The sequence below is a fragment of the Dryobates pubescens genome, chromosome 6 (genome assembly GCF_014839835.1).
Source record: "Dryobates pubescens isolate bDryPub1 chromosome 6, bDryPub1.pri, whole genome shotgun sequence".
NCBI lineage: Eukaryota > Metazoa > Chordata > Aves > Piciformes > Picidae > Dryobates > Dryobates pubescens.
This window is the reverse complement of record NC_071617.1, coordinates 21,357,463-21,383,495: the sequence shown is the minus strand read 5'-3', so window position 1 is coordinate 21,383,495 and position 26,033 is coordinate 21,357,463. Positions and strand designations below refer to the sequence as shown.

The following is a 26,033-nucleotide window of genomic DNA, read 5'->3' as shown; positions in this document are numbered from 1 at the left end:
ATGCTCTGTGCTCCAAAACCAAATAAACTTCTGAGCCACGGATTTGTTGCCTCCCACTTTCTTTTCCCCTATACCATGTATTACAGAGGTGTTAATTTAGAGTGCGCATGGCTAGTTGAGCTGTAGAACTAAACCTACTGTTTTTAAAGTGAGGTTTACTTTAGAAGGTCTCATATCACACTTTTGGTCTAATTAGTCCCTGCTGAACTGCTTCCAAGGACTAAAGCTTAACTTGTTTCCCTTCTTACTCAGGTGACAGACAGGGGTATTTTGGTTTGCTGCAATTGATTTATGAGAAGAAACCGGCAATAGCCATACACTTAACATGCAAACAGAAAAATAAGCATTAAGAGAACCCAATTCTTCACAACACTGCATGTTTTTGTTAACTGTGACACATATATGGCTATCCTTTTGAAAGGAAAGAAGAACATTTGTTGTCCATTTTGGGGATGGAAGTCTATAAATGCACACCCAGGTATACTCACCTGAACTTTTTCCCCCGATTTCTGGGTTCATCATGTGAGGTCCACCTAGGGATTCAGGAGCTCTCAACACCGTCTGCATGTTGGAGTCTTACTAGCATGTCTTACCATGAGCACTGCTTAAAGTCCCTTTTCAGCATGTCCAGCTGTCACTTACAGCATGGTAGTGAATTTGAAGCAGATAAACAAGATGTTCATGGTAACAGCATTTACACAAATATGTACTTGGGAAACATTTGCCCTACTCAGACTGTAACTTTTCCTTAGCACTTGTCCTTCCCATCTGCCTTGCAGCACCTGAAGAGATACATGGACAGGAATTCCACAGCAAGTTTTGTACTTGTATCTGCCATCTGAAACAAATCTAGACATATTTGATTTGTGGAAAAGCATGAAACTGAGCTGTAAGCAAAGCTACAGCCAGCTGCTCTGAGATGGGCTAGCTAAAAGAAGTGTTTCCAACATAATAGATGGACAGAAATGATAGATGTTGTAATTACAATGACTACTGTTGAGCAAAATCTGAAATTATGACCTAAATGGTTCCCGTAGAACCATTCTCAGAAAACTGCTTCTACATTCCACTTCTCAAGTATGTACAAAGAGAACTTAGATTTTATATATATGACTCTGCATCACCGCTGGCTGCACAGAATTGGTTTACACTGGCTGGATGTATTTTAACCTTCCTTAATAAAGAAGTTATGATCTTGCCCTTTGCTTAAACTTCAGTTGAATCTATTGACTGTTAGCAGTCCCAGGGTTGCTATTCTAAATCTCAGCCTTTGTACAGGTGTTTTGTTAATACCTCAGAAAGAGGCTAAGGGTAGAATTCTCTAGGTATATAGAAGTGGCTGGAACGGTTTGAATGTTTACTGATACAAATAGGAATCCTGCTTCAAAGAGAGGCATCAACAGTACCTAGAGCTCCAACCTATACATTCACAACTAAATGTTAACCTACAAAATCTGGTTCAGCCCCAAACTTCTGGCCTCAATAACATTCAAGTGTCTTGTAATAGCTGCTTTTCAAGGGTAAACCTTTTGATGCAAGAGTACAACTATTAAGTAATTTTAAAATCTTGAAGATCAAAGCAGGTATCAATATCTTTCACATCTGAGAAGAATGGGTAACTTCTGAGTTAGTTCAAAGAGAGAGAGAATTTGCATTTTAAAAAAAGATTTATTCAGACATCTGTTGCTCTTAAATTACAAAAGTAATTGCACTGACACTACTTATTACTTGTAAAGCTGTTTTAAGATGTAAAGTGGCTTCTTCAAGACAAGACAGCTCAGCAAGATCCAAATTCAACTATCCATTTCTCGTATTTCTCAATGTCCGCAGCAGATACAGATTTAGAGACTTTCTTCAAAGCTATTTCGAAGTCTTCCATTGTTGTTGGCATGTGCATCTCATCTCGGGAAAGATTCCTTATTTCTTCTGGTGTCAAGCCTTCAATGCGCCTTCTCATAGCCATCAATGAGGCATCTCTGCCAAGCATGCAAAGAAAGATCCAAGTTACTCAATACAGATGGCGAGTTATGTTGTTTGAAAGGTTCAACAGAGCATTCCAGTTAGGCTGTTGCATTCAAACAGAGACAGTGAGGAAAGGGAAGATCTCCAATTGCTTGTGCAACCTACAATACCGTGCTATCCAACACGGATTTACCCTCACTGGATCACTGAATAGCTACTATTCATAGGCCAGGCAAAACTGGCGGAGAGTGACTGGTTTATCTGATGCCACTGCATGCCTATGATGCAGCTGCTGCTTATGGTAGTTTTAAAAAGGAACAAGGCAAAGTAATGGCTTCATTCCTCTGACATACAGACAAAGCAGCTAGTTATTTTTACTGTTTCCTGGTCCAAATAGTAATCCCACTTCAAAGACACAGGTGTCAACAGTACTTAGCTCCAACCTGTACATTCCCAGCTAAACATTAGCCTACAAAGTGTGTCCAGACCGTAGCTCCTCAAACTTCTGTATTGTCTTTATAAATGTGTCCTTTGCTTGCTGCACCAAGTTTGACTGCATTTGGATTTCAACAGGAATAGCAGGTGAGGAGCTGGCAAGGTGACAAACTGGTATCAGTGAGAAGACTAAAGTTCCTGACAATTCTTTGGTATACAGCTTATATATCTTATTTTGCTACTTATTCTGTCTAGCGGTAAAAGAGATGGGAAGATAAACCTGGTGATACCACAACAGTGTATTAACGGGTGAAAACTCAAAGAAATAAAACCCCAACCTTATACATTGTTTCCTAGGAAGATTCAGAAAGCTGGTTTCAACATGTTCTGTTTCCATTCTACCCTCTCCCCCTAAAGGAAACCGTAACAGACAGACTCCTGAATTTACCAAGTAACTATTAGCAATTAGAATGTCAAAACAACCCCCCAGAAAGTTGCTTTAACTGCATCTTAGTCAAATATCACCATGCTTTTCTGTCACATCATCATTTGTGAACTAAGAGCCAGCATTCCACAACGGGGTGTGGGAGCATCTAGTTTGCTTCCAGAAAGCAGTTGACAACAAACCAACCAAACAATAAAACCCACAAAACCAGCCCACCCACCCAAATAAGCACCATACCTCAACACACCCACAAAATTCAAGTACAGCTGCCACCACTTTCTCCTGAAAAGTCATTTTAGTGACAGTCATTCCAACATCAATTCTCAGTGCTTTCTCAAGCCTGGATAAGCAGCAACACTACATTCAAAAAGTAAGAAGCCACCCACTGGAACCCACAGGGGAGTCAGTTCCCTTACAATCCGCTCAAAGTGAAGTCAGTTCATACACACACCTGATGTGCAATTGCCATTTCCTCCATGTATTTGAAAACCAAATTCTCGCCTTGGTTTCCCACAGCTAATATGCCAACTGTTAGGAAATGTACTGTTAGCTCTGACTGGTTTTCACTTTGGCTCAGCAAACTTTGGATTTCACCTCTGATTCTTCAAGAAAGGAGTACAATTTAAGTGAACTGCAGTGCTTAGTCAATTTCTTTCATAAGTTATGCTAGCAAGGACTATTAAGAGTCTGCAAGTTTGAATGTTACTATGCTTACATAATGCGAGTCTGAAAATGCAAAAGCATTTTAGAATCAGCCATGTGCCTTTTTTTTCTGAATGTAAATGAAACAATCATGTCTGAGATCTGTTTTTCCTGACACCATTAACAAAGTGCAAACAGACAGGCTCATCTGAGTACTTTCTTAATAATTTCAAATCCCACACATCCAAACCCCAGTTACTATTCCTGGTTGCTGCCACCTCAGTCATCTTTAAGGAGATTGCCACAAATGAAAGACTCCTATGTTTCTTTGTGGGCTGCTTTTGCATTTGTTTGCTTGCTTACTTCTGGTTTGGAGGGGCTTTTTTAAAAGATTATTTGTGCAAACGGACTTTGATTACAAACCAAAAAGCAATTCTGTGTGTGTGCATACCTATATGAAATTTATCGACCAAAATTACAAGTATTCTGACTTTTTAACACACGTACTGGTATCCAGGATAACATTAATTAAAAATGACACATACTGAATAGGCCAGAGGAGACAAATTGTAGCTCATGCTCATGTGCAGAAAGCAGAAGACCAGATAAATTCTCATTCATTTAACATGAACATATTACCACAAACTGCTTTCAGAGCACAACAAACACCAAGACTGAACAAAAGAACACCACAAATTCATCTCACAGACCTAAAAATGAAACAAAATCTGCACAACACTGATTCAGAGCAACTAACATACCATTATTTTCCCAGACACTGTGTAAGGTTGGTTCACGAAATAGTACTGAGGCTTCAAACTCTCGGTTCAGCCTTAAGCAACTCTGCTGACAGAGCCTTTGGTGACAGTTTTGCGTACAGACTACTGGCATTCATCCCTGCAGCACAGCATACTGTCCTCTCAGCTATGCTGACAAGTGTTTGCAGAGCTGTATTAGGAATCAAGGCAAGAAATGAATCTGCATTTAAGGAAAGTAATGAGGAGGTTGTTTTAATCTTGAACAGTTCTCTTATCCTGTTCAAAGAACAGCCCCACAACAGTGGCAGTAGCACAATCAGGAGCTCAAGCCTTGCACTGCCACACACTTCGGCACTACCTCCAAAGCCTGAAAACAGTTACAGGTGCTTATTAGGTGACAACAGCATCTTATTAGTCTCTTAAAAGATCTGTCCTTTCCTTCCCCCTTCTCAAGTTTTGAAAGAAAAGCAAGATTGGAGGGAAGGGTTAGAACATATTTTTAGTTGATTATTTCAGGAATCCAGTTTATAGACTATGTCTGCAAAAGACTGTATACAAACAATACTGAGGAGCTGGAAGGAAACTTAAGCCAGCCTCATCACTAAAGCCAATGTGCTGAGTACAAAGCTCTCCTCCTGTCACACAATACTGCTTCACCTTTTCTGTGTCATGACAGAAGAACGTGCCACATTTTCCCTTTAATTATCCTGGCCTCTGCCACTATCACCTCATACACATAAGATGGTCTGCTGAAGTAGTATAACCTCAGTGGAGTGACTTGCAACTCTACAAGTTAAAGCCTACCATCCTGTGGATATTCCTCATGCAAGGAATTTAGTGTATATTAAAGAACACAGAATTTTACCTAAATCATACCTTGCTTAGATTACTGTGTTGCAACTGCTCTTTATCATCGTTATTGCATGAAAATATAAAATGGAAACCTAGGTAAACATTAATGAAGTATTCAATCTTTTAGCCATACAATCAAGTTACAGTCTGGTTTTATCCAACAACTTTAATCATGTAAATTAGTTACTTTATGAATAGTTCTCAAGAGTTTGTAGCAGCAGTAACACAAATGATGCAATTTTAACATACCTGCATACATTGGTAATGTCTGCACCTGAATAACCTTCCATTTTCTCAGCTATATTTGCAAGGTCAACATCATCAGCCAGTTCCAACTCTCGCAGATTTATTCTTAGGAGTTCTTCTCTACCTTTTGCTAATCAGAAAATAGAAAATTGAGTCTATACCATTTGCTTTTGGAAGACAAGAGGGGAGAAAAAGGACACTGTTCTTGCTACAAAGGTAAATGTTCAGTGTTTAGATTTAACCTGGGCCTGAGTTAATAAATTAATTTGCACACCTGTATCAATTAGATTTTTAAATCAGATGATCAAAACTAAAGGAATATTGATAAAGTTTAGATTTTAGTCTTTTCAAATCAACCCTCTCCCAGATCTTCATACCTGATGGTAAAGGAATGTAAATTCTCTTTTCTAGTCTCCGTCTTAGGGCTTCATCAATATCCCAAGGAAAATTAGTAGCAGCAAGTACCATGACCATCTTGGAAGGGTCATCATTTTCAGTAGCTCCTCCAACACCTGCATTGGAGAAAAGTAAAACCATATGTATGTTTAGTGAAATCTCATGTACAGAGAGAACAACGTCCACAATTGTGTAATATTAAAAGAGCTACACCGTGCACAAGAGAATTGCTACGTGCAACAGAGTTCAGCTTTTCATCTACACAACAGCCTGCAAGTGAAAAGATCAGCAAGTTTCTATCATGGCTGGAACAGTTTTACAACAGTTTTTTATATTTCTGACATCATATTGTTTGAATTTTCACATCAACATCTTGTAACACCTCATGAGGAAAACCAACCAACCCCCCACAATGCAAACCCAATCACCACACCAAAAAAACCCCCCTCATCGCCCCCTCAGCAGTATTGACTAACAGCCATGCCAAAGCAGCATCGACTTCCCTGCAAAGTTTCTTCACTTCTGAATTCAGGCTAAATGTTTCACATGTCAGGTAGATTTTTACAAACTACTGAGATGTATGTTTAAATTTGGTGGACTGACTCACAGCTTCTCAGAGGCAGAGAGAATACCTCAGTCTCTAAAGTGCTGTGAAAGAGCTGCTGTATGAAGAAGTTAGTTTCATTAAACTTGCTGTTCTCTGCATTTACTATTTTCTGCTTGTAGGCCTGGGCTGTGGAGTAGCCACTCTACCTAGTCTGCCTGAAAATCTGCATACGACACACCTTTTATGAACACTCAAGTAAAAGGACTTCAAACAGTTGTTACTAATAAAATTAGCTTAGGTACGTACTTGAGTTATGAGAACAGTGTTACAGCTCGGCTGCTATTTAGAGACAAACATAAAAGGGTATCAACATCAGAGAACCAGAAATAAATATACAAATCTTCTGACTCATGGAATTCTATCACATATTATTCCATAAATTAGCTCTTTTCAGTCACTCATTTGCCTCTCCCTGCTAACCAGAGTATAAGAGGGATGCCTTTGTAGCAGCTTTGCACAGTGTTACCTATTTTTAAACACTGCTGTTTAGTGAAATATTGACCAAATAGCTGTAATGAACTCAGTGTTTTAAAAACAAAACCCAACTCTCCCAAACACTTCAATGCCTCCATTTTTTATTTGTATCTTTACAAGAGGAAAAAAAAGTGATGCTAAAGAAATTAAGTGTAATTATTGCCTTTGAAGTTTAAGTTGCAACAGGTGACAGCTCTTTTGAACCACTTTTTACCTGATTATGGAGAAGTGAGCAATATCTAGATACAGATTGAAAAAAAAATCAATTAATACAAGATTTTGGAACTGAAGAAGAGAAAAAAGTATTTTCCACTGAATCTTAGTTATTCTGAGTCAGCAACAAAAGGTCATTATTCAGATGCTAAGTGATTGTTAAATAACTGGTATCCTTTTTCCTTCGACTCTGACAGCTCCAATAGTGCACTTCTATCTTTTCACCCCAATTTTATGTAAGGTTTTCAGAAAAACTTCTTCTGAAGAATGAAGTTTTGATCTTCTATTTTTTCCCCACCCTCTCACAAGCTTCCTGCAGTCCAGTAGTTCCCAGCAATCAGGTTATTTACCATCCATTTGAACTAGCAGTTCTGCCTTCACACGTCGACTAGCTTCGTGCTCCTCTGACGTTCCCCTGCGACTACAGATAGAGTCTATCTCATCAATAAATATAGTTGTTGGAGCATAAAATCGAGCCTAAAGAAAGCAAAAGATCAAGCAGAAACTGAAATGGCAGCATACTCCCATTTAAGAAACAGCAGCATATTGCATAATGGCACATTTACCCCAATCAGCTCCTAATTATCAAACAATACCCAACCTTCCTCTCCTTGACCATTGCACACAACTATAGAGCAGATGTGCATTCATTAGAAACATCTGAGCTGATCAGTTTTGGGGAAAAGTATTGTATTTGTTTATGCTATAAACAAATGTTTAATAAGCTAAGTGCAGTTTTACACAATAAGAGTAACATTTGTAGCTGTCACAGTCATCACAGAATGCTTGAATAAGAACTCAAAGCTGGGATGAACATTATGCTAGCACTGAGATAAGGAACCTGTTCAGAGGCAGATCAAAGTAACTCTAATCTTTCTGAAAACAAGAAAGATCAAATAACAAAAGCTATTTTCCTACAGCAGTTAAGATGCTGTCCATTGTGTGCATTCAATTTTAATTGATATAGCATGATATCAACTCATTTAACGTGATCAAACTTTATTGTAAATGGTATTTCCTGACTTCTGTAATCACAGCTCTACTGCCCCCTTCAGTACTGGCCACTCTAGCTAACACTGCATGTAAACTTGGTAACAACCTCAAAAAAAGACTATGTATTCTGAGCCAATGTCAAGTCTTATGTGCTCTGAAGCCAACTACAGTTTGGAAGTGCACTTATTTTACGAACGAACAAGAAAACCCACCCACGACAACGAACAAAACATGCATAGCCTAAGGAAAGTTCTCACCCAGAAAGTAATTAAATTCCATCTCCAGTCTACAGCGTTCACCAGCTTATAGTAAGCTATGTCTAATGTAACAAACCAACCCTGAAAATAGTGACAACCTGATTTTTCTGTATTTATAAAGCTATTTAGGAATCAATCAGATCTTCTTGAATGTACATGTCCAGATCATAAAACCCTGAAGTTTCAGAAGCCTGGAGAGCTGTTTATGTATGCTATGAATTCTAAACTATGGCAAGGCTTCCTTTGTTGCAGAAGCAATTCTACTTATCTCATTATCTAGGCTAAGAAACTCCAATCACCATTTCAAACAGTAGACGAACAAGTTTCTCAGATTCTCCCCTGTATTTTGAGGTAAGTGTGGAAGAAGAAACATTGAAAAAAGTAGTCTTGCATTCTGTGGCTACAGCTTTTGCCAGAAGGGTCTTTCCAGTACCAGGAGGACCAACCATCAACACACCCTATTAAAATGAAGAAGAACCGTTTTTAGTGTAAGTATCAAAACACAGATGACTACATTATTAAAACAATTCTAAAATATTAAAATGCTAGAGAGAAACTTCTCCTTAAAAGGTTATTCAAAGCTAAGCAATTAATTACTACTGCTTATTTGCAACAACATAGCTGAAGACAGAGTGGATTTATCTGGATGACATCTTTCTTTTGTTAGTACTTTTACCGTAAACAGCATTATTAAAAAGTGGAAAGGATTTAAATAAACCCTAGAACACCTGAAATTTCCTGTTCCATCAAGATCCAATCTCAGAATCCTACTCATGAGCAAACGATTACATTTTTTTTCATACCTTCCACGGTCGTCTAATTCCCTTAAAAAACTCTGGCATCCACATTGGTAAAACTACAGCCTCCTTAAGCAACTTTTTGGCTTCCACCAAATCAGCAATGTCATCCCTGTCAAGAATGGAAAGTTATTTGACAGTTTCAGACAGGCTGCGAAAGAATCAGTCCACAGCTGAAAACAATATGCAATTAAACTTACCGTTATATAACAGCTCTTTCCTAATTCAGGAAAATGAGTTAGATTTATTTATGTTCTAGCGGCAAAAGCTTATGACAACTACATTGACATACAGCTGGTAGATTCCAGTTGGATGCTAAAGCAAGGCAAGACAGTAACTATTTCTCTAGAGCATCCTTGTTCTTATTCACAGATAGAATAAGGAGAATATGGCAAGTTGGTTAAACTTCTGCTCGTTAGAGATGATGCTTTCTTCTTTTGCAGAGAGGTTGGCTGTCCCTGAGACCTGAATACCAGCTTTCACTGTTACAAGAACCATTTACTGAAGACTAGTGAAGGGAGCTGAAATAAAAAGAGCCGTTAGAATTCTTTTTCAGAGTTACAAATTTATTAATTCTTAGATATTTTATAGGCCGGCTTTATTTTCTTGAGGGTAACTCTCAGGGCATTCCACTTATCAGCATGTGCCCAAGTAATAGTTTGGTTTCAAAACATATCTATATAACTAATTTCAAAGCTGAAGTTGTAGTTTAAGATTCAATATAAAAACTGAAACATGTATTTACATACTAAACTGAAATACATGACAGTTGCAAGTATATAGTTGTTTGTTCAGTTTTGGGTTTTTTTTAAAGCCTGCTTCATTTGCCAGAAGATTTTTTGCTCGTTTAATCCTCATAAAACCACCTAAGCTTGGAAATATTTGGAATACAAAGCAATCTTTGTATAAGGTTTAATATTTAACACATTTATGTAAAGGTACATGGCACATGGCAGTCACATCACATCCAGCAAGATTTCAAAGGGTTCCTATATTGACATAACTTCTTTGTTAATTGTTCTTCTATCTTGGTATGCTCCTAGGTAGCATATGAAGAGACACTGGCAGACACTAGAACCTTACATCTTGCAAAAGAGTATCTCAAAAAATTATTTTAGCACTCTTAGAAAAGTTTGCAAGGGTTTGCATAGTCAGGTTGGGTGGCACTTCGAGCAACCTGATCTAGGGAAAGATGTCCCTGCCCATGATAGGGCGTCGGACTAACTGATCTTTGAAGGTCCCTTCCAACCCAAACTATTCTATGAAGCTATGGGTGGAAACCAAAAATTCTAAGAATATTCAATTACACAAGAAGTTTACTTGCCTATTTAATGGGCAAAGAAAACATGTAGGTACTTTTTATATGTAAGCATAGGCTAAAAGACTTCACTCTTGTCATACCATGTAAGGTAAAAAAACAACTGGCAGCACTATTCAAGCTTACCATCGAATGTTTGGGTTCTGAGAAATGATATCTCTTTCCAACGCTTCTACTAAGTCTTTATCATATCCAGTACTATCAAATTTCTTTGGTTCAGGCTCTGAAATCTCAGATGTGGATTTGTTCTGCATATAAAAGATATAACAATGTAAATACATAACAATGGTTACGCTACCAGTGGATTTTTTACAAGTCCACAGCAACAACATAGTTCTAGAAAGTAACGACATAAACCAGCAAGAAAAATGTAAAGTATCCATAATTACTGCTACACTGCAGGATCAATGTAGTTCACTCAAGCTGCTATACTGCCCTGGTCCCATTTCCTTCTCTTTAAAGCCAGCATGCTGTACAGTTGCACTTTCTTTGTTTTAGAAGGTAATCAAAACAGCATATACCTATCCCAGTGTTCACCTCTTGTCCCACAGAAATAAAAAACTGAGACAGTAGCTGGATAGGTGAAAAGGACACATGAGCCTGGATCAGAAAATGTCACATTGAGCTACAGCATCTCAAATCCTTTAAGTGTCATAAATCTACCATATATATGGGATAAAACCCAAAGCATATGTAGGATGCTCAAAGGTGGTCCGCAGGAAAATCACAGAAGTAAAAAAGAGCTAATTAATTGATAGAGAAACATGGATAAGATATTTAACAGCAACCACTGGTGATGACAGAACAACTGTAAAAAAGAAAGACATCCCGTCTGTGTGTGGGTATATCCTTAGGGAGAGAGGACTATCATTCAAACACAATGTAATTTAGCTCCTAGTAAAAGTAGCACCTTACATAAGTAAACAATTCCACCCTTGTAGTTTATGCTATACCCACAAGCCATGACATCTTGCCACATGTGGTAGTTTTAGCTTCTAAATACAGCTTCATTTGCTTCTAACTGAGTTGGTCTGGCTTAAAAGTTAATGCTGGGGGAAACGTCAACCCACTACAGCACAACACAAGGCTGCTGAAACTAACAAACTATTACATAGATATTACATTAATTCAGTGTCTTCAGTATGATCTCTTACTCTGGTCATCAGCTAAATTTATGGAGATCAGAGCACAAGTGAAAAATAAAGCACTCTGATTGCAAAGAACAGATCACAGATGATAAATAAATCTCTCTCGCAGAGTATGTTGGGGGTTGGTTTGTTTTAAACTGAAAAGAATTTGAAACTCATACCAGATATCAACAAAATAGTAAGTAATGGTTCCCCTTTAAGATTTATTTAATCTTGAAATGCTATGAACAGGTGAGTCAATCTCAAGCTAAAACATATGAAAGCAACTGAAGGACCAAGGATATCCCATTTGAATGAGCTCCATCAGGGTCTGTTTCAGTAATTCAGTGGTATAGTTTAAAACGACTACTTGCAAGTTTCAATAAACAATGCTGCATTTACCAGATCACTTCCAGTCTGTTGTTTGTTTAGATTTTTTCTAATTAATTCATCATGGTAAAGCAAAGATACCTTATACGGTGAGATACAAATCTGGCCTGCATTAGGAATAGGAATAGTGTGGCCAGCAGGAGCAGGGAAGTCATTCTGCCCCTGTACTCTGCATTGGTTAGGCCGCCCCTTGAGTACTGTGTCCAGTTCTGGGCCCCTCAGTTTAAGAAGGACATCGAGACACTTGAACGTGTCCAGAGAAGAGCAACAAGGCTGGTGAGAGGCCTTGAGCACAAGCCCTATGAGTAGAGGCTGAGGGAGCTGGGATTGTTTAGCCTGGAGAAGAGGAGGCTCAGGGGTGACCTCATTGTCCTCTACAACTACCTGAAAGGTGGTTGTAGCCAGGAAGGGGTTGGTCTCTTCGCCCAGGCAACCAGCACCAGAACAAGGGGACACAGTCTCAAGCTGCACCAGGGGAGGTTTAGACTTGAGGTGAGGAGAAAGTTCTTCACCGAGTGAGTCGTTCGTCATTGGAATGGGCTGCCCAGGGAGGTGGTGGAGTCACCGTCCCTGGAGGTGTTCAAGAGGAGACTGGATGTGGCACTTGGTGCCATGGTCTAGTCATGAGGTCTGTGGAGACAGGTTGGACTCGATGATCCTCAAGGTCTCTTCCAACCTTGGTGATACTGTGAAATCATCATGCTGACTTGAACAAAATAAGTATTTTCTAGATATCCAATTTTATAATACAGACTCACAGAATGGTAGGGGTTGGAAGGGACCTCCAGAGATCATCTGGTCTGACCTTCCATTCAGTATTAAGAAAGTAAGACTGAGTTTCTTAACTTTGCCAACTAATTTGCAAGCTTACCTTTTCCTCTCTTCCTTTATTTTGCTGATCCTTTTTCTCCCGGCCGCGGACTGCCTTCCCTTTGTCGTTGGGATTTCGAGAGGATGGACGGTGAGGGCCTCTGACAGCTGCACTTATACGATTATTGTGACCTCTGCAATCACTGCACTGAGCAGACTGACGTTTTCTGGGTCCTGGTGAAGTTCTAATTAGTTGTAACACATGCAAAAAGCCTTAGTGTAAAGTCACTGGTAAGTACTACATAAATCAAGCAGTTACAAACTGAAGAATTATTTTGCTCAAGATAAAAATTTATACATCAGAAACAAGACAGGTATTTTTAGATAGTCATTAAAATTCACTTTCCCTTTGTTTGAAGCTCAGGGATCCTTTGCTTAACGAGCCCCTTGCTTCGCCTATTTCATAACTAAAATTAATCCCACTATTATGGAGCTTAGAAACAAAAAAAATAAACAGAATAAAAAACCCCAAACAAACAGAAAATAAATAGAAGTCTCATCCCAGTATATTTTCTCCCTAGTCACAATGATCCTTGGTTTCCTAGCCAAAGAGACTGAAAGGTGTTTAGGGAATGACAGTTGTATTTTCACTTCCTTTTCATTTCTTAGGAAAGAAAATATATATGAGGCCTCCAGTTGTTTGAAACTAGACTGCTTTTAGAAGCACAAATAAATCAGTATCATGACTGGCATTATGGATTTACTTTTTAATTCAATTTCTTCCATGTACAAATCCATTACTTTTAAGGAGTATATTCCATATGCTTTTTCAAGGGGCCTCTGTAAAATGCCAAAATTAATAATGTATCAGTCAAGTTTAAGTCCAGGGATATTTCTAGAGAACAGAAAATGGAACACTGGTCTGGAAAGTGTTTACTTGAGCTAGAAGATTCATTCTGACTCATTATTCAAGCTAACAGGATCCAATACCTTCATAAAAATTGTCTTTGATTCACAGCAGCAAATTCGTCAGAACTGTACACACCTCTTCAGGGTGAAACGCATATTAAGCAACATAAATACGATCAGATGATAACTATTACAATCCTTTCACCCTCCAGGTGGAGTACCAACCTACAGCTTTGCTTCTGCATACCTAGCCACCTCTGAATTCCACCCTTAAGCTCAACATAGAGGAATAGTGTGATTAAACATCTAATTTCCACCTAAATTTGTAAGCTATGTTATCTCCATATAGGTATTTACTGTGGTTATCCCAATTCAACATGTCCTGAGTTTTTACTGTGGGTTTTTACCACTACTCAGTACTTCACCATCTGGCAAGAAAACAGAAATGGTTCTCTCAAACCTTGCATTTTTTTGGAAGCGTGAGTTCTTCTCCAGAAAGTTTCAAAACATTAGAAAAGCTCTGCTTCCCTGACTATTCTTCCAGAAGTTTTGAATGAAATTGGCTAGCAGTGTTCCAAAGTCATCAAATGAGATAAGCAGAAACTGCATTCTCACACGAGGCCCATGTCTTTCAACGGGCAGGCTTAAAATAAAACAGTTAAAATAAAATGTAAAAATATACCCTAAAAGACTGAAGTCATCCTTCTGCAAGAAACAGCTTGTAAGTAAGTTCAAAACCTCAGAGAACAGTTTGACAGCAGTTAAGCTGATCTAACCGGCACTTTCTGTCAAATGAACCAGTTCAGATAGCTAATCTCAGGAAAATCAAATCAAACCAAACCAACAACAAAAGCCAAACACAAAGACACAAGTCCCCCCATAACAAAGTCTATTTTCACCAGTTTAGCGCTCTGAAGCTGCTAACAATGCCAACAAAGACAAAAGTGATAAACAGTCAAGCCAGTGTGGAGGGTAGGACTGTCCTTTTCAGCAGTGGTTACACTGCCAAACCACACTGCAAGGTGTTCAATACACAGACATTAACCCAGTATAATTCAAATTACTTCTGAAGGCAGGCTTGGCTGCAGTTGCTTGTTCCCACCCCTCCCTCTTGTGCTAGCCTAACTGGTCAGTTCAGGAAGGACATCAGGGAATCACCTTGCTGTTCAAGGTGGAATCACCTTGGACTGAACTTGGGACATTTCTAGATTTTATTGTTACTTTGATAATATGTCTTACATAGAATACATAGAATAAACCAGGTTGGAAGAGACCTTCAAGATCATCGCGTCCAACCCATCAACCAATCCAACACCGCCCAAACAACTAACCCACAGCCCCAAGCACCCCATCAAGTCTTCTCCTGAAAACCTCCAGTGATGGCGACTCCACCACCTCCCCAGGCAGCCCATTCCAATGGGCAATCACTCTTTCTGTATAGAACTTTTTTCTCCTTTTCATATTAGCTACATGCAGAATAATTTTGAAGTTGATGAGAAGACCAACTCAGGACTAGAGGCTTCCACAGAATGGCAAGTTCATCTTAAGTCAGGGAAAAAAACCCCAAACAACCAACCAACAAACAAACCCACCCATAAAAAACCCCCACAAGATAAAAGCTCCAGAACATTCTGAAGTAGGCTATCTCCTCCACCACAAATGGTAACAAGTTCCTGGTATATTACACAAGTAGAAACATGAACATATTGAAGTCAAGGCACATTTGCGTTGATACCCATTGTTTTAGGTCTTCAGGTTTCCTCTTACCTTCGTTCAGCAGGAACTGGCAAAGACCAGACCTCTGCATCATGAGCTGGTAATTCTTGCTGTGAAGCTTTCAATGGAGTACTGTCTAGTTTAAAACTCTCTAGTGTTTTCATTATATCTTTCACGTGCTTAGCTTCCACACTTATCTCCTGCCAAACCTGATAAAAAAAAAAAAAAAAGGCAAGTAATTTTGTAACAGTCCTCTGTTCAAGCCTGTGTAATGCCTGGATGGATTCCACAAGGTCCCACAAGCTACCCAATTCTACTCCAACAGACAATAACGCACATCGGATTTTAAGAAGGATCTTCTGCCTTCCTTAGCACATTGAAGAATAAATACATAGATTTTGGACTTAACACTAAACGGATTTTTGATAATGTTCCATATTAAACAAGCATGACAGAAAAAAGCCCAACTTAAGACTGAATGTCAATAAAAAAACCACTATAGTTTGTGTTAAAGATAAATTGTCATAGTAGCCACAACTCAGATTTTTATTAAGGATCTGGGTCACACTGCTAAAACACTGAGAGGGAAATAAGACTAAGCAAAATGACACCGGCTTAAAAAACTTCAGCATAAGAGTGGCACTGACTAGCAGGAAGATGACAAGGCAGAGTATACTGGCTTTCCAGGACCGTGTTCCATTGCCTGTTTGTTGTTGTCATAAAGACTTCAGTAAGTCTATATAATAACAAAAAAGCCTCTAAGAATGTCCTGGTTTGAGTTAGAACAGAACTGATTCTGTTCAGCCATTTTACTTTTTCAGCTCAGCCTCCCCTCAGTAACTGCACTTTCTGAAATCAACATATTTTTGCAGACAGCATCTGCTTCGAGCAGTGGTAATACTGATGTTTCTAGTTAGAAGCAAGGATTGGTAAGCTCACTACTAAATCGCATGTATTATCTTAGGGGTGCAGAGGCTGCACCCCAGCTGATAAACTGACCAACGAGGTATTCCATTCTGTAGGTGTCATTTTTGGTTTAAAACTGAGGGATCGCAAAGGTCAAAGTTTTCTTCTTCCTCTTCATCAATGGCTGGTGTCCCAGCAGGGCTCTGTCTGTTCTGCCTTCAATCATGATCCACGAGTTCCAGAATCCAGCTCCTGACTCTGGGTCCCATCTGACACTTAGTTGGAACTTCTGTCGTCTGAGGGGTTGGGATTGTTTTTTTCTTAATTATTTTTTAAATTTAATTAATTTTGTCATTAAAGTAGTTTTAGTTTTCCAATTTGAAAGCCTCTCTCCCTTAGTCCTTTCCTCTTCCCTTTGGGATGGGAGAGGGATTAATAAGAGAACATTCACCACCCATTTAGTGGCTGACCCAGTCATAACCCTTGACCAAGAGCAGCATAGTTCATCAGGGAACAGTGTTTTCATACTTTTGCTTACCTTAAGAGAGGCAAGTTTTGCTATTTAAATGCTTTTGCCTCAAAATGTCACAGAAAAGTACTATTTACCTGTTGCCATTTCTGTTGCAAATAGGTATCTCTGACAGTGTAGAGGTACTTATTCATTTGGTCAAGAACTCCCTGGTAGTAGACCATTGCAGAATCGTAATTTCCCAGTAAGGCATATTCACGGGCCAGCTTTACATTCTCACTGATCATAACAAGACTCATGTTCAACATGAAGCTGAAAAGAAAAAAAAAAAAAAGGAAATACTGAGAGAAAAAAAACCAAGAATCCCCAGATTAGAAGAAATTTTTGCAGCTCTTTTCACATGACCTCATTTGGCATATCAGAACATGGAAACAAACTGGTTAGAAAAAAGTCCTAGAACAACTGTTATCCTCATAAACCCATAATTGTTTCTCTATTACTGGAAATTAAACTCTTCATAGAATCGTTTCATGCAATGAAGATTCTGCTGAAAAGCGCACACGAGAGATGCACATTCAAGCATACTGCTGCAAGCCTTCTGTGGCCAGCTTGCACATTCCTATCATCTACATTTTTACACTTAAACTCCTTCAAAAATGTTGAAGCTGCTAAGTTATCACTGAGAGGTAAGGATAGGCCACAATCAAATATTTAATGGGCAGCTACCCACTTTATTTAACATATTGTTCAAACCACACTACTTTTCTCCACTGGTAATTTGTTTTAGGTTGTTTTTTTTAGCAAACATCAGGGACTGTAACCACTTCCACTTTGTAGCATTAGCAGATTCTGTGCTTTTCAATTATTGATATAACTACAGTAAAAGTAAAAACAGTAGATTTATTTTTTACAGTCATCACTGCCCATGGAGCAGTCATCCTATAGTCTTATCTGTTACTTATATATCCCTTTCCCTTCTTCTCCAAGATACCTCTACTGTGTCCACCTGCATAGCAAAAAATTTCCCCACACTCCTCCTAATTTACTAGAACCAAGCACAAACCCCATTAAAATAAGCAAATAAACATGCCTGCAAGAGAGCCGTCCTGCTCTCATTTCGGTACCTGTACCCAGCGCCAGTAAGAAGCACTTGCAGACACGCAATTAGAGCTAAGCCCTGGGATGAAGCATACTTGGTACAGATCAACTATTTAAGGAATGTAAGAGGTACTAAATTCACATGCGCAATAAACAGACTTAAGACTGAACACATTTCAAGACCAGGTCAGGGTCAAATTCAGACACATTATCAGAAGTTTCAGAAGCCACACTCTGCACACATCAGACAACCTATTGCTACAGCAGATATCTAGAATAGGCTAAAATAGATTAGCCCTTTATTATGAAGCGGCTGCTAAGCACAAATTTTCCATTCATTTTTCTTTTTTCTAAGTAATTTTGCATGCTTGGACACACAGCTGATCCATTCCTAAGCCAACATAACCTGCTTTTTGCTTCCTTCCTCTTCCTTCCCCAATAACTCTTGAAGCAGATTGCTGCCGTGAAAAATTTCAGCCCAAACAGCAAAACTCTATCAGCTACAAAGCTGACGACAGGCCTCTGACAGCCCACACCCATCCATGGAGAGGGGCCTGTGGGGTTGAGGCCGGAAATCTGCTATCATAAGAACCTGCACTATATAATCTCACTCTGGCCAGAGTCTTGCTGAGCTGGCCACAATGTCTACAAGCTGATAGAGTTAATGTGACCAGTGACTACAAAGACTGCTATATCCCAGGCTAATTAGGCTTTGGAGACACGATTTGACTTGGGAGCTTTGTTAGGTTTTACCTAGGGAAAAAAAAAAGCTTGAAGATGTTTGTCAAATGCCATATGGATCATCACACAGATATTACCAAAGTTTCCCCTGTCATATTTAGGAGCAAGCTTTTCCACTCCTGCTCATCCTACCAGATACACCTGTTTGCCTCTCCTGAGAATTCAAACTGATGACTAACACTACTGAAATCACAAGTTGAGCAAGATGCTAATAAAATCAAGTAATAGCAAGTTACTAAAGCTAAACTAGACTTTCAAATAGAGAGAATAGATAATTTATTTTTTTTTTTAAATACTAAATGCTGTAAAACAATCCAGGGGGGAAAAAAAAGAATAGAAAAACAAACAACCACCACAATAACAACAAAAAAACCCAGCTTGTAAAAGTAACTTAGATCTGGAAATGTGAATACAGCAAGAATTAAAAAAAAAAAAAAAAAAAAGTCCTACAAAGGCTAAGTCAGAAAGGTATGAAAGCTTGGGACCAAAATAGCAGTATCACACATACAAAAGTAAATATGATTTTCAGGTGACAGAAGCAGCAGAAGAACAAAAATAAGAAATGCCAGGAGTCTATCCATTTTAGCAGTGGCACTGAAAATGCAAGAGAATTTAGCTTAAACTAGAAAAACAAGCAGTTTTTTGCTTCATGGTGAGTCATAAGAGCAAAGAGCTTGAAGTGTCTTCCAAACACAAACTCTTGTGTACAAGTGGGGCAGAAAAAGCTGCTGGCTCTGCTTACGTCTGGACATGCCACTGCTGCTGCCACCTGAATGCTGGCAGCGCTGGGAGCTGATACATTAATGCAGTTAAGTACCTGTAACTGAAAGTGCTGAAGCAGTTTCAATGGGGGGGGGGGGGGGGAATGGAGTCAAGAGTACTAATTTGAAACCAGATTAAAGTTTGCAGCAGAAAGTCATCCTGAACTGTAGCAGCTCAAAGTAGCGTGCAGCACTCATGCGGGAGAGGCGTGAATACGCACAAATCCAGAATTAACCATACCTGAAGGAATTAAAAGCCCTCAAAACTAATCCTCCACTAAATGATTTGAAAGTATTTACAAACGCTCAGTACTATCATGTAACAGGATGTCAAAGCAGCAAGGCTACACTTATCACCTATGACCTTTCCATGAATCATGCTCAGTGATCAATGTTCTAACAGCAATTGAAATAGCAACAAGCTCATAAAGTTTACAGTGAACAGGATATAGGGAACCTAACCCAAACATTTTGTCTTTCTAGTTTAATTCCACACTGTGTACAGACACGCTTCAGGATAGGAACACTCACTCTACACCAGTTGTGAGTATATATAGTTCTCTGAAATTAACACAATAGAAAGCCACGAAATTAACTCAGCTCTAGCAACAGAATGCATTTTATAATTTGCTTCCAAATATCTAAAATACTTCTAGAAATTGGACCAGACCAGAGCATTGGGGATGAAACTTAACAAAAGTTCAAGATACCTACAACTTTTGAGTAGGAGGCTTCATAACTTGTTTTTATACTTTATTTTGAATATAACAGCCTGACAGTTATCAAGAAAACTCTGGAGATATGCCTTGTTTTCCAGAATGACTTTAAGGAATTATTGTAAGGAACTACTGTAAGTAATTCTGCTCACATTCATACATTTGTGAAGCTATAACTGCATATATCTGAAACTAAAGGAATCCCTCATGACTTTAAATAAAATAAAGAATAGCTCAATGTGCAGATGTTGAGAGGGCAGTTATTCTGAGGGACCCATCAGGTACTCTGCTGACTCTGAGAACAGGACAAGGCGCACAAAGAAAATACTTCCAAAGAGTCCTTCAGTCCAACCTTAATGTCTGAACTAAGCCAAAACTTGCATTCTGGCATAATGTGCACGTTTCCATTATTTCAGCCTGCTATACAGGCTCTGACATCAAAGCAGCCACACAAAATTTGGAAAGTTCTCTCAGCAAGCCAGAATAGGAAAAAAAATTAAAAATCCTAAAGTAACAGCTTTCAGGAACCAATTTTTACCGATGACACAGTGGCCTGTATCACCTCCAACTTCCTTTGCAGCTTTAATATTCTTCTTCATAACATCCACTCATTGCAACATTTGGTATCAACAAGTGATGTGTTAATTACTTGGGAAAGAGAAGAGTTGCCAGACTTCACGGGATACTAAACAAACTGGTTCTCATCCATTTATTGTATTTAACTGTAACGGTAGCAAAAGAAAAAGCACCAGCAACCATGAACATAACCATATCCAGCTGTTTACAAAAAACACCATAAAAAAATTAAAAACCCATTAGATACACTGTTGGTAGATGATTTTCTGTTTTCAAGGCTAAACCTTTCTAGAGGCTTTTAAAAAATCATATTGCTTACTCTCCATTACATAGGGGCTGCATTCTTTTAGATGGGTAATGCTCTATTAACACATATCTCAGAAAATTTAGAAGGCTCTGCAGCAGACTGAATATCCAGAATTGATGTCTATTACTTCTCTCTGAAAACTATAAAAGCTTAAAGGGTGAAAAAAAGAAAAAAAAAAAGACAAACCAAGACAAACCACCCCAAACAAACAAAAACCACCAAAAACCCCTCAACCAACCCACAACAAAAGAGTAGAATGGAGAAGTACGAACCCAAGTTCAGCACTTTAACCAGTACCACCAGTGCCGTAACACGGCAGCGCATCTAGTCTGGCTCCCCAGTGGCTGAGCAGCCAAACACCTGCAGGGACTTTTGGGACACCATGGCGACGCCCCGTACGGCTCCGAGCACGTGTAAGCTACAGCAGCGGCCTGAGACCGACGAGCACGGTGCAATGGTCACAGGTGTCATGACAGCAAACACTACGGCGACCAAAGCAGCGCTAGGCCCCTAGGCCGCGGAATAGGAGCCGTAACCTTCTTCCCACCCAGCCGGATTAAGAAGTGTCCGGTTCCCCTCAGGGTGGCCCACGCCAGGCGGGGCGCGGGCGTCGCCCCTCGCCTCAGGCCGAGCAGGGGCAGCGCGCAGCCCCGCGATGCTCCGCAACGGCCAGGACGGAGGGCGGCTGCCGGGCGGAGAGGACCCTGTTCACTCACTTACTCCTCTTCAGAGCTCGGCCCCACGGCAACGGCGGCAGCTCCCAGCAGCCACGACCCCTCCGCTTCTTCCTCCTCCTCCTCCTCCCGCAGCACTAACTCCACCTCCAGTCTTACCCGCCTCCTCCTGCCGCCGCCGGCAGTTTAAAGGCAAATCCGGCTGCGTCACTTCCAGCTTAGGAAAGCTGCAGTGTTTGCGGTAGGCGGGGGTGAAGGTCCGCACAACCGGGCAGGCAGAATGCGACTGTGTTTGGGGCTTTTTGCATTATCACTGACAGCGATGAGCCTTTTTTAATTTTTGTTTTTTTCAATCTGTAAATAATAGAAAGAAAAAAAGAAGCCGGAAAGAACGAAGTTGTTGTGAGTGAAAAAGATACGTCGTTGCATTGGCCGGGAATCGAACCCGGGCCTCCCGCGTGGCAGGCGAGAATTCTACCACTGAACCACCAATGCTGACGATAGACCGCTTTCCCGCCTTCGTCAGTCGAACCTGACAGGAAGTGGGGGCTCTGTCTGCATTGGCGCGAGCGTTCAAACGGCCCGCCCCGACCGTCTGAAAGCCCGCGGGAGAGGGTACCCACCCTGACGAACCGAGCAGAACTGGGATCGATTCAGCCATTACTTTCCATAATTCACAAACACGAGTTTTGCCTAACGAACAGTACGTTATCTGTTTTTACTCGCGTATCCGATACTTTGCGAGCGTCTTCAGCTTTTAAAACTATTACAAAGGGTGTTGCTCTGTGGAAGAAAACATCACATACTACAGGGACTAGGAAAACCAGGCTCAGTAAACCACAGAAAGCGGTCCTTGACTATTGTGTCCCTGATGGAGCAGCAACTTATCGCCATCGAAATAGATTCAGCTGCTTAGCAACAAATGGGATCTAAAGACTGGGGACAATGCAGCACATGTACGACGGTCCATGAGGGTGAACTCCAGAACCCCTGCAGCATTAGGCCCCCCTTATGGGTCTTTTAATTAAATTTAACACAGGCATTGTTGCCCTTTTACTCTTATATTTTTTACCCGTTTAAAATTGTTAAATTGACAGGTTTAGTCTATTCCTTTAATGACTGTCTGAATATGTAGAATCAGAATCGTTTTGTTGGTAAAGACCTTCCATTCAGTCCAAACACTAACTACCAAGTCTGGTGCTAAACTGTAATTTAAAATAACCTACATTATATTAAGAAAGCTGTGAATGAGTGTATGTTGCTGTACCACATTACTTGGGTGAGAGCTGGAGGGATTACTTGAAAAATAGTGCTCTATTTCCACCCTGCTAGCTACAAATCCAAGCTAGAACAATTAGAATATAACACAATCTCTACCTGATTACCAGGAGCCTGCAGCAGCAGCAGTTTCTGATACACAAAGAAGCAGACTTTCTTAAAGGCAAATCTTCCCTCCTAAGGTGCATGACAGCTGTGAGATGTTGTCATCTCTCTCTTAAGGAAGAGCTTCATGATGCATATTTTATGTATCATAACTAAGATTTAATGATTTTGATCAAAGAGGCAGCAAAGGACAGGGAAAGAGTGCCAAGAAATTGAAGTTCACATTTTGATGTTCTGTACTTTTGAGAACAGGTTACAAATATGAGATGACGACTAAGTACAGTATATTTATGCTATTAAACATGCAGATTTTTAAATAATCAGTAGTGCTGTTGCAGCATGAAGGAGACTTGGGGTAAAGGGGTGTAAAGGGAGGGGAAAAAAATAAATAAGGCATTTGGGCAACTTATGTTTACATTTTGTATCTGATTAGCCAAACCAAACATTTTAATTTCTCACTAAAAGATTATTTTTTTTTTTAATTACCCTGGCAGGTGTTACACTACAGATACTGAGAAAACAAGAAGAGTTTCTAGAACTCAGGAATACCACTGATAACCAGTACCTGGTAATTCAGGCTGTTCTGGTACTGACTGGAACAGTCAACATAAAAAAATCCACGTTCTTTTCCTATGAGTATCAGGGGACTTAGAGATTATGATCCAAGCTACCATCCCATAACCCCATAAAACCCAAACACACCAATAATCATTCAGAGATCACATACCACACATGTAACTGGACCACAGGTATACAGGGACCTGGCAAAAGGGGATACCTGTGTCATGATAGAGATATGAAATACAGGTACAGAATACTCAAAAGACTGGCAAGAAACTTATTATGGCCTTGAGATAATGCAACATTGTTAAATTTACTAACTAGGTATGTAATAAATGAGTAATTTGCTTAAGTGGAATTGTGCAGTGGTTTATGTATTTAATTGGAGGATCCAAAAGAATTGACAGTCAGAAGGGTATTATAATACAAAAACCCCCATAATATGTACATATACACACACATGGAATATCTATATAGATATATATAAATCCGTACACTTGAGTAGTGCCTTGATCAAGAGCATCTTAAGGCATTCAAAGATTTTACTACAACACTGACCAAATTTATTATCTTTTTGCCTTGGCTGAATTAAAGCAAACATAAAAGATCTGACTTGAATCACCAAAGACAATTAAAACCAAAGCTTAATATTATCTTGGGTGACAGCAGCACCATCTAAGAACCCACCACTGCACTGCCAACTAGCTGAATAACATTAGGGGTCTAAAGAAATCATTCCCACTCACAGCTTTGCAACAGCAGAAGATACATGTCTCAAAGAGACTTTCTAGCTATAGATTCTATTACAAATCAAGTACAGAAAAGATACAGCAAGAGGGCCTGCCCTAGGATAGAATGCCACTGAATATCAAGTAGTATTTACAGCACAGTCATAGGATTATAGAACATTTTATAAATACAATTAACATGTATACAAGGGCACATAAAAGAGAAATTTGTTTTCCATGCTTTACAAAGTGAAAGTAACCTGAAAACTCACTGCAGAATTCCACAGCTGCTGACCAAGAGCCTTTCTTCTCTATTGCCTGTACAAACCAATCCCCATCATAGGTCACCAGTGAAATACCCATGTTTTAAGCAGCAGCTATGAAGAATCTCAACAGACTCTGGATCTATATATGAAAAATCAAGTTTCAAAACATGGGTAAGGCATAGCATGTTGGGAGAGTTGTGACAACATTCTTGTCTAACTTTCTTGGACCTGAACACACTGCATTTTTGCAAGGAGATACATAATACTGCAGCATATAGGTGGCAAAATTCAAACAAGGCATATTACAACTTCTAACACAAAATAACAGAAAATGCCAGAAGCATCTACCAAATTCTGAAAACGTGAGCTCTTCCAGTATTTGTTTTAAAATAATAATATTAAATATTTCAGTACTTGCATATGTCCTTAAAAGACTCAGTAATTTCCTCTAATAAAAGCAACTGGGTTTCTTTGTATAGAACTACAGTACCTTTACAGGACCCTTCGTTTTTTTTAAACACATTGGCTAAAGATCAGTTATTGTGTTAAACAGGAGTATACTGTAATATAATGTAGGCAGAGGAGAAATATTCAGATAAAAAGGCAATTTTAACAGTCAGTTTAATGAAGAACTCATATAATTTTCTCTGCACACTTCACAAATGGTAAGGCAGGCTTGATTAAATTACTTTTAACCAGTAATATATTATACTTTACTCCAAAAACAAGTAAACCAGTTTTACTGGAATACTTACTATGACAGAGGATAATATTTAAAGTTTATTTACATGGAAAATCATCTTTTTTACATAATACATAAAATGGAGTAGTTATACACTGCACCCATTTTATAATATTTAAGCTAAATGAAATCTTAAAAACTATCTCAACAACTGCAGAACAGGCAGACAGAACAGGAATTATTTTTATTAAGCTACAAACCCATTTTCAATATAGAAAATAACTATCTGCTTGAGGAAAAAAGTTTCATAACCATATGCTAACCATGATAAGAACTTCACACAGAGGGTTGAACTTCCACAAACATTTTCTCCTGTGACCAAGTCCATTTAAGAAGTTTCCCTGCTGCCAACCCTCTTCACTGTAATTCATCCCTCCTCCAGTTATGACAATATAAATAGTTTTTAAAACCACACTGGAATCTGGATCACTCAAGTGAACATGCTTACAAGGAAGAAGCCTCCAAATGCTAAACACCAAGCAGTTTTTTCACTGATCTGGTACTTAGCACAGTATAACTTACAGTTGCACTGGCACAAAAAGAGGGGCACTGAACTGGAGCACAGGAAGGGAAGAAATAGCCAGAAGCACATGAGAATTTCCTAAAGCAGTTTGGTGGGAAAAGTAAACTAGCAATTGGTGTTTGCTGCAGTAACTCCTATTCACACCAAATTATTGAATTTTAGATAGTCACAATGCCAGTGCAATAGCACAAATAGTATTTTAAGAAAGCTATAATGCTTACAGGCATCACTAGAT

General features: G+C 39.3%; 1 protein-coding gene and 1 non-coding gene across 2 annotated transcripts; both read right to left on the bottom strand.

Moving 5' to 3' along the window:
- Window positions 1–1,653: 1,653 nt before the first annotated feature.
- Window positions 1,654–21,713, bottom strand: KATNA1 (katanin catalytic subunit A1). The gene is made up of 11 exons (XM_054162719.1): window positions 21,642–21,713; window positions 16,860–17,034; window positions 15,399–15,556; window positions 12,784–12,967; window positions 10,522–10,643; window positions 9,084–9,189; window positions 8,580–8,738; window positions 7,381–7,507; window positions 5,718–5,852; window positions 5,344–5,470; window positions 1,654–1,976 (listed from the first exon to the last, which is right to left on the bottom strand). The coding sequence occupies exons 2-11, from the start codon at window positions 17,028–17,030 to the stop codon at window positions 1,778–1,780; spliced, it is 1,488 nt and encodes a 495-aa protein (XP_054018694.1). The 5' UTR covers window positions 17,031–17,034; window positions 21,642–21,713; the 3' UTR covers window positions 1,654–1,777.
- A 306-nt stretch (window positions 21,714–22,019) lies between these two features.
- TRNAG-GCC (transfer RNA glycine (anticodon GCC)) lies at window positions 22,020–22,090 on the bottom strand. Its single transcript has one exon. It is a non-coding gene; the product is annotated as a tRNA-Gly (tRNA).
- Window positions 22,091–26,033: the final 3,943 nt, after the last annotated feature.

Bases quoted from the DNA above. Each gene is read 5' to 3' on its own strand.
- KATNA1 (XM_054162719.1), bottom strand. From the start codon at position 17,030: ATGTTGAACATGAGTCTTGTTATGATCAGTGAGAATGTAAAGCTGGCC. The intron at 5,853-7,380 runs GTAAATAACCTG...TCTCCAATGCAG, and splicing joins ACTGCTAGTTCAAATGGATG to GTGTTGGAGGAGCTACTGAA. The intron at 5,471-5,717 runs GTATGAAGATCT...TTTTCTGATTAG, and splicing joins TTACATTCCTTTACCATCAG to CAAAAGGTAGAGAAGAACTC.